Here is a 9,175-nt window from a genome sequence, read left to right as displayed (position 1 = left end):
AAAGGCTGCCTCCCCAGTCCCGTGATGTAACCCAGTTTCCACCTGATTCTGGTGACCTTGGGGACACAGGGGCGTTGCTGGGAAAGGGGAGGAGAGAAGAGGCAGAGACCAGGCAGTGGTGCAGGCGTCCAGCTGCACTTCCCACTTCTGACTCTGTGCCTGCTGTTCCCTGCTGGGAAGAAGAAAAGCCAGTGATGCTGGCTTGAGGCCGTAGTGGGAGGCCCAGGGGATTGTGAGAAGCCAGGTATTCCAATGTCGGGCTCTCCCTGGGGGCTGCTGGTGCTTCTGCCCCATTGACAAGCTTTCGTGGGGGAGCAGGTGGGAGATCAGGGTAGAGGCTTTGTAGGTTCCAGGCTCTGTAGAATTACCTGGGAGTGTCACCTATAAGTGTAGAGTTCTGGGTCTCACTGGAAACCCCCTGAAGCAGATCCACTGAAGGTGGGCCTCTAGAATCTCTATTATACTTTTGCTTTCAACAGTTTCTCGAAAGTTTGGGAACTGATCTAGAAGGTGGGGAGCTTGCCTGGGTTTTGCTGTCCAGTTCTAGGTCCGGATGCCTGCCGGGGCTGGACCTTGCATTATTAGTGTCACTGCAAATGACCCTGCAGATGGTCTCTTTCATGCTTGTCTCCAAATTTGAGTAAAAAAATGTAGACACACGGCCGGGCGCGGTGGCTCACGCCTGTAATCCCAGCACTTTGGGAGGCTGAGGCGGGCGGATCATGAGGTCAGGAGATCGTGATCATCCTGGCTAACATGGTGAAACCCCGTCTCTACTAAAAATACAAAAAATCAGCCGGGCGTGGTGGCGGGCGCCTGTAGTCCCAGCTACTCGGGAGGCTGAGGCAGGAGAATGGCGTGAACCTGGCAGGCGGAGCTTAAAGTGAGCCGAGATCGCGCCACTGCACTCCAGCCTGGGCGACAGAGCAAGACTCCGTCTCAAAAAAAAAAAAAAAATATGTAGACACACACACACACACACACACACACGTATCTTCAAGGGACCAGTTTTTTCACTGCAGTCTTTTGTTTTACAGCTGGGGAAACTAGGGCCCAAGGTCATGTGGGTTAGGACTGGGTTCCAGGACTCAAAGTGTTTCCTCTGAAATTCTGGTGCTCCTTAGGGTTGAGGGTGGTGGGTGAGTGCTGGACAGAGGGAGGGGAGGGGACAGGACTGAGGTCGGATGCCTGTGTTTCAGCCCAGGCAGTGAGTGTAGATGGCTTGGCAGGTGAGCCTGCCGGAGTGGAGGACCGGCTTCAGTGTCCCATCTGCCTGGAGGTCTTCAAGGAGCCCCTGATGCTACAGTGCGGCCACTCCTACTGCAAGGGCTGCCTGGTCTCCCTGTCCTGCCACCTGGACGCCGAGCTGCGCTGCCCCGTGTGCCGGCAGGCGGTGGACGGCAGCAGCTCCCCGCCCAACGTCTCCCTGGCCCGGGTGATCGAAGCCCTGAGGCTCCCTGGGGACCCGGAGCCCAAGGTCTGCGTGCACCACCGGAACCCGCTCAGCCTCTTCTGCGAGAAGGACCAGGAGCTCATCTGTGGCCTCTGCGGTCTGCTGGGCTCCCACCAACACCACCCGGTCACGCCCGTCTCCACCGTCTACAGCCGCATGAAGGTGGGGAGCGAGGGTGCAGGTGGGGCGGCGGGGCCCGCGGGGACCGGATCCTGTGCTCTGTGGCGCCATCACCTGACACCAAAAGGATCCAGCTATCCTCGATTTCTCTGCAGCCCTGCCCTGGCGCATTCATTCCTTAGCGTTTGGGCGGCAGCTCAACCCAGGTGCCGGGGATTGAAGCCACACGCACAGGACGGGGAGCTCCCTGATGTCACGTGCTCACCCCTTCCTGTTTTTTTATTTGCAGTTCTGGTTCGTTAATTCTGGTTTGTTTCTTGTTCTTTTTTTCTTTCTCTCTCTCCCGCCCCCCTCTCTGTCTCCTTCTCCCTTCTTCTCTCTCTCCCCCTCCCTCCCCCGCCCCCCACCTTTCTTTTTCTTCTTTTTGGAGACAGCGTCTCACTCTGTTGCCCAGGCTGGAGTACAGTGGTGTGATCATGGCTCACTGCAGCCTCCAACTCCTAGGCCCAAGCAATCCTCCCACCTCAGCCTCTCGAGTAGCTGGGACTACAGGTGCACCCCAACATGCCCAGCTCATTTTTTATATTTTGTAGAAATGGGGTCTTATTATGTTGCCCAGGCTGGTGTTGAATTCCTTGGCCTCCAGAGATCCTCCTGCCTGGGCCTCCCAAAGTGCTGGAATTAACAGGCATGCGCCACTGCCCTAGGCCCCTTGTTTGTTTCTGGACACTCCCCTGTTTGCACTCTCTGGTGCATGAGGGTGGGGACTTCATTTTGTCCCCTGGTGTATTTCAGTGCCTGGAGCCATGGCTGGCACATTGTAAATGTCCAAAATGCTGAATCAGTGAATTCCTGCCTTTATAGGCCATCACCAAACCTAGCAGATCACTCTTTAAGACGAGTAATAATAATACCTGGCTGGGTGTTATGTATATAAAACACCTGTTATAAAACACATGGCTGGGTGGCTTATGCCTATAATAACAGCACTTTGGGAGACTGAGGTGGGTGGATCACTTGAGTCCAGGAAGTTGAGACCAGCCTGGGCTGCATAGCGAGACCCTGTCTCTACAAAAATTTTAAAATTAGCCTGGTTGGCCAGGCACAGTGGCCACTCCTGTAATCCCAGCATAAAGCTGGAGGGAGCATGGGTGGGGGCAAGATAGGCCCAGTGAGGTAAGCTGTGGCCAGGGCATGGAGAGGCCAGTGTGACTCAGGAAGGGATTTGGAGTTTATTCACAGGATGAGGGAGAAAGGCGGGGGCTGGAGGGTTTTAAGCCCGTGATGATATGCTCAGATCCCTCTGGCAGAGGGGAGCTTTGAGGGTGAGATAGAAGGACAGTGAGAGATGAGGGTGCCAGGACCTAAGTTGGTGGGAACTGGGACAAAGGCCTGGGGCAGACCAAAGACAAATTTCAAAAAGAAAAAACCGTCTAGGAAGTGAGGAATGTCTCTGCCTGGCTGCCCATCGTCTGGGATGTGAGGAGCGCCTCTGCCTGGCCGCCCCATCTGGGAAGTGAGGAGCGCCTCTGCATGGCCGCCCCATCTGGGAAGTGGGGAGCGCCTCTGCCCGGCCACCCATCGTCTGGTAAGTGAGGAGCGCCTCTGCATGGCCGCCCCGTCTGGGAAGTGAGGAGCGCCTCTGCCCGGCCACCCATCGTCTGGGAAGTGAGGAGCGCCTCTGCCCGGCCACCCATCGTCTGGGAAGTGAGGAGCGCCTCTGCCCGGCCACCCATCGTCTGGGAAGTGAGGAGTGCCTCTGCCCGGCCGTCCCGTCTGGGAAGTGAGGAGCGCCTCTGCCCGGCCGCCCCGTCTGGGATGTGAGGAGCGCCTCTGCCCGGCCGCCTCTTCTGGGATGTGAGGAGCGCCTCTGCCCGGCCGCCCCGTCTGGGATGTGAGGAGCGCCTCTGCCCGGCCGCCCCTTCTCGGATGTGAGGAGCGCCTCTGCCCGGCCGCCACCCTGTCTAGGAAGTGAGGAGCGTCTCTGCCCGGCCGCCCCGTCTGGGAAGTGAGCAGCACCTCTGCCTGGCCGCCCCGTCTGGGAAGTGAGCAGCACCTCTGCCCGGCTGCCCCGTCTGGGAAGTGAGCAGCACCTCTGCCTGGCTGCCCCGTCTGGGATGTGGGGAGCACCTCTGCCCAGCCGCCCCATCTGGGAGGTCTACCACAAAGGCCAGAAGCAATGTGGGGGCTGGATGTGGTGGCTCACACCTGTAGTCCCAGTACTCTGGGAGGCTGAGGCGGGTTGATCACTTGAGGCTAGGAGCTCGAGACCAGCCTGGCCAACATGGCAAAACATATGAAAAATACAACTGTCAAACCAACCAACGAACCAAGCGACAACAAAACAGGTCTACCCTGGAGTCATATTCTAATTTTTTCTATTTTCCTCCCTTTCTGATCCTTTATCCCACTTTCTTTTTCTTCCTCTTCCTTCTCCTTCTTCTTTGTCAAATAGAGGATTGAGTTATTATCATTGATCCATACAAAGTCCCTCTCTCATTTATTTTCTTTAATTCCCACCCCCCATTTCTATTCCCCGTCTTCCCATGTGCAACCTTCCTAATATGTTTGATATGCATCTTTTTGTTCGTATATACTTTTAGAAAATGTTTATTGTTTTGTGTGCAAAATAAAATAAAATAAAATAAAAAAAGAAAAAACCCTGACAACTGTGTGTGGCAAGGAGGGTGAGGGACGAGGAGTTTGACTCCAGCTCTGTAATTCGCCCTCGCACAGATGAAGTGACTGCAAGGGAGGATCTGGCGTGGGCAGGTGGAGCGGGAGGTGCCTGGGGATGTGTAGTCGGGTCGGGGGGCGTGCAGACCAGGACAGCGATAGGGCTCAGGGCGAGAGGTGTAGAGGGTCCTTCCTCCTGGTGGTCACTGAAGTCCCCTTTGGTGGAGAAGACCAACCCAGGAGAGTCTACATAGTGACAAGGGAAGACACTGATGATGACCCCAAGGGGTACCAGCCTTAAAATCTGGATTGAGCGAGAGAGAGCCCTGAAAAAAGGGATAGAAAAAATCCTCAGAGCGGGAACAGCGGCTGAGTGTGGCCTCCTGGAAATCAGAGAGACAGAGACTGAAGGAGGAGATCACATGCGTGAAATGTCTCTGAGGACTGAAAAGTGTTAGATGCAGCAGTAAGAACTGATTGTCTTGGCAAGAGCGGGTTTAGGGGAGTATGGAAGGTGGAAGCCGACTGCAGGTGAGGAAGCCAAGTTTATGTTTTATTAGTTGATGGGGAGGAGGGAGGGACACAGGCTGGGAGCTTGTCTGTCCTTTGTGGTTAGGATCCAGCAGCCCAGCTTGGGTCCCTGTTTTAGATTTGGGATTTTTTTTTTTTTTTTTTGTAGAGACAGGGTCTCACTATTTTGTCCAGGCTGGACTCAAACTCCTGGCCTCAAGTGATCCTCCCATCTCGGCCTCCCAAAGTGCTGGGATTCCAGGCGTGAGCCACTGCACCCAGCCAGATTTGGGTTTTGATGATCCCAAGGCTCTTCTCTGCTGCGACACAGAATACAACTAAATTGCACTCCTTTATTGCCCTCTTTTAGGTGTTCCTGTTGCCTTCTGTTTATTGAGATCTTGAGATGCTCGATTGATGGGTGCATTGATTTGCATAACTTAGTTCCTCTCTCGGGGAAGGAATGAGTCCCATCTGTCTGCCTGGGGAGGGTGACATAGGAATGCCCTTCTTTGGCCGGGCGCGGTGGCTCACGCTTGTAATCCCAGCACTTTGGGAGGCCGAGGCGGGCGGATCACGAGGTCAGGAGATCGAGACCACGGTGAAACCCCGTCTCTACTAAAAAATACAAAAAATTAGCCGGGCGCGGTGGCGGGCGCCTGTAGTCCCAGCTACTCGGAGGCTGAGGCAGGAGAATGGCGTGAACCCGGGAGGCGGAGCTTGCAGTGAGCCGAGATTGCGCCACTGCACTCCAGCCCGGGCGACAGAGCGAGACTCTGTCTCAAAAAAAAAAAAAAAAAAAGGAATGCCCTTCTTTTTTTTTTTTTTTTTTTGAGACGGAGTCTCACTCTGTCGCCCGGGCTGGAGTGCAGTGGCGCAATCTCGGCTCACTGCAAGCTCCGCCTCCCGGGTTCACGCCATTCTCCTGCTTCAGCCTCTCCGAGTAGCTGGGACTACAGGCGCCCGCCACCGCGCCCGGCTAATTTTTTTGTATCTTTAGTAGAGACGGGGTTTCACCGTGGTCTCGATCTCCTGACCTCGTGATCCGCCCGCCTCGGCCTCCCAAAGTGCTGGGATTACAAGCGTGAGCCACCACGCCCGGCCTAGGAATGCCCTTCTTAGGCCGCTGTGAGATGTTCTGATGCCTCGTTCTCCAGAGCAAGGACTCTGTCCGTTTATGCCAGCAAGTGCTTTATTCTTTACTCAACTCCCTTCCTGAAAGCGCCTTGCAGCTCTCTGGTGCTTGGGCACGATCTAAGCCAAATATTCTGTACACTGCATGGGTACAAACTGACGGGGGCTCTGGTCAAGTTGTGCAGTAGATGGTGGTCCAGGGGTCCCGGTTGGCACCCCCAAGGCTAGGTCAGATTTGGGGCCAGGACAGTCCAGGAGAAGTGCATTTATGTCAGCTAGGGAAGGTCGCAAATCCGTGCTGTGTCCAAGCCCACCAGGAATGGATTCAGGTGTTTATAGGCGTGAGGATTCACCAGGTTTAACTCAGGCCCGTGTAAGCACCACTGGCCGTAGAATTAGCCTCACCTGGCGCCGGCCTTTTTGTGATGGCTTCTGATTAAATACCCACTAATTCTGGATCTGCTGGTGACCACAGAGTTCACCTGGTGGGTCCCCTGCAGACAGCATTCAATTCAGGAAGTGCATCACATGATGACTTCTGGTAGCTGTAACATTTAGTGACTCTCTCCATGTCATGCAGAGGGGTGACATCGAGACCCTCTTATGCCTGAGAAGTTCCTGCTGTCAATGCAGAATATTCTTTTTTTGTTGTTTTTTGGTTTTTGGTGTTTTTTTTTTGAGACGGAGTCTTGCTCTGTCGCCTAGGCTGGAGTGCAGTGGCGCGATCTCGGCTCACTGCAAGCTCCGCCTCCCGGGTTCACACCATTCTCCTGCCTCAGCCTCCCGAGTAGCTGGGACTACAGGGGCCCGCCACTGCGCCTGGCTAATTTTTTGTATTTTTAGTAGAGACGGGGTTTCACCGTGTTAGCCAGAATGGTCTCGATCTCCTGACCTCATGATCAGCCAGCCTGGGCCTCCCAAAGTGCTGGGATTACAGGCGTGAGCCACCGCGCCTGGCCCTTAGAATATTCTTGAATTATTTTATTTTTTTTTGGAGACAGAGTCTCACTGTGTCACCCTGGCTGGAGTGCAATGGCATGATCTCAGCTCACTGCAACCTCAAATCTCCCAGGTTCAAGCGATTCTCGTGCCTCAGCCTCCCAAGTAGCTGGGACTACAGGGGTGCACCACCACACCTGGCTAATTTTTGTATTTTCAATAGAAATGGGGTTTCACTATGTTGGCCAGGTTAGTCTTGAACTCCTGACCTCAAGTGAAGTCCCACCTCAGTCTCCCAAAGTGCTGGAATTACAGGCGTGAGCTACTGCTCCCGGACTATTCTTGAACAATGTAACCTGTTTTGGACTCAAGGGTACCTGGGTGGCTCTGGTTCCCACCCTGGTTTCCCTGGGAGTGCTTGTGGCCATTGGGATACTCCCAAGAAGGTGACCCAAGGAGCTGAGAGGGGGAGGGATCAGCTGCTCATGGGGCCATGGCCTGTTGCCTCCAGGAGGAGCTCGCAGCCCTCATCTCTGAGCTGAAGCAGGAGCAGAAGAAGGTGGATGAGCTCATCGCCAAACTGGTGAACAACCGGACCCAAATCGTCGTGAGTGCCCCTTCCCTCTGCCCCTGCCTGGGACCGGCCACCTTCACTTTCCTGTAGAGCTCAGTTCTCATTGGTCCTTTACAGAAAACCATGCCTTCCATATAAAGCCAGAATTCAAAGCATTCTGGGGCGGGGTGGGGAAAGCGCAAATCCTCTCAGGGGAATTCAACCCAGTTGTCGTCAGGACTAGCTCCAAGTTGGCTTTTGCCCTCTGTGTCCTTGAGACGGAGATAACCCAGGACTTGAGTCCCAGGGGGTAAACAGCTTAAAGCATGGGTGTGACTCCTCCACCCCTGTGCCACCTGTGTCTGCTTGACCTTGCCAGCATGGGTGTGACTCCTCCACCCCTGTGCCACCTGTGTCTGCTTGACCTTGCCAGCCTGTCATGATGCCCTCCCAGTACCTGGGTGCGCAGGTGTGGAGAGGCTGGCAGCCCTGGGCCCTGGCTGATCTCCCGAAATGAGAGGTACATGGGGCTGGGAGGCGTGTAGCCCCGGCCCTGGAGGTGGCTGTGAAACAGAAACAGGAGCCGAGCATGCACATTTAATAGCTGAAATAGGCAAAGTGGGGTGCGGTGGCGTGCATCTGTAATCCCAGCAACTCAGGAGGCTGAGGCAGGAGGATTGCTTGAGGCTGGGAGGTCAAGGCTACAGTGAGCTATGATCGTGCCACTGCACTCCAGCCTGGGCAACAGAGTGAGACCCTGTCTCTTAAAAAAAAATTAAAAATTAAAACAGGCTGAAGCAGAGCCCCTCCATTTGAAATGGGAGCTGGGGCCACCCTCCCCACGGCCACCGCCAGGGCTCCCCATGCATGGGGTGAACTTCCTGCCCGGCGCTAGGCCATGCAGCCTCCCCTGAGACTCAGGTCCCAGGACCAGCCCGGTCAGGAAGGCCCTGGGGACACCGAGGCCAGCCAGACAGAGCCTGGCAGCTCGGCTGAGACTCTGCAGTGACCAGCCCTCCCTGTCCCAGAATGAGTCGGATGTTCTTCAGCTGGGTGATCCGCCGCGAGTTCCAGGAGCTGCACCACCTGGTGGACGAGGAGAAGGCCCGCTGCCTGGAGGGGATAGGGGGTCACACCCGTGGCCTGGTGGCCTCCCTGGTCATGCAGCTGGAGCAGGCCCAGGGAACCCGAGAGCGGCTGGTCCGAGCCGAGTGTGTGCTGGAACAGTTCGGCAATGAGGACCACCACGAGTTCATCCGGGTGAGTGGACAGGGAGGTGTCCCATCCCTACACCTGCCAGGGCCTTCCCCTTCCCAACAGTGCCCTGGCTTCCCACCTTCTAGCCTTAACCTGCCTCTCTCTTGCCTTCCAGAAGTTCCACTCCATGGCCTCCAGGTAATAACCTTGGAGAGAGCTCAGCCAGGGTCTGCTGGCTGCGGGCATGGGCCTCTCAGCTCCACTGGTTCCTCCATTCGGCTTAACCAGCGCCTCCCAAGCAGCTGCCCACAGCTGGCTCTATAACTGAGCCTGGGGAAAACAGAGGAAAGTCACGTCCCTGCCTTCAAGGGTCTCGTAGACGGGTGGGGAGGCAGATGGTGAACTGTGGGTACCTAGAACAGCAGAAGTTCACTCAAGCTACAGAAATACTAGAGGAGGGTAGCTCGTGCTTGCAATGCCAGTACGTTGGGAGGCCAAGGCAGGAGGATTGCTGGAGGCCAGGAGTTCGAGACCAGCCTGGCCAATGTAGTAACACCCCCGTCTCTACAAAAAATACAAAAATAAAAAAATTA

General features: G+C 55.5%; 1 protein-coding gene across 1 annotated transcript; it reads left to right on the top strand.

Moving 5' to 3' along the window:
- Positions 1-1,154: 1,154 nt before the first annotated feature.
- On the top strand, positions 1,155-9,175 carry TRIM73 (tripartite motif containing 73). Its single transcript, XM_055292828.2, is given in 6 exon segments — positions 1,155-1,242; positions 1,245-1,615; positions 7,344-7,439; positions 8,414-8,428; positions 8,430-8,645; positions 8,758-9,175. Coding segments are annotated over 6 exon segments (750 nt in total). The 5' UTR covers positions 1,155-1,217; the 3' UTR covers positions 8,785-9,175.

The sequence above is a fragment of the Symphalangus syndactylus genome, chromosome 9, assembly GCF_028878055.3.
Source record: "Symphalangus syndactylus isolate Jambi chromosome 9, NHGRI_mSymSyn1-v2.1_pri, whole genome shotgun sequence".
Lineage (NCBI taxonomy): Eukaryota > Metazoa > Chordata > Mammalia > Primates > Hylobatidae > Symphalangus > Symphalangus syndactylus.
This window is presented reverse-complemented; position numbering and strand designations above follow the sequence as displayed.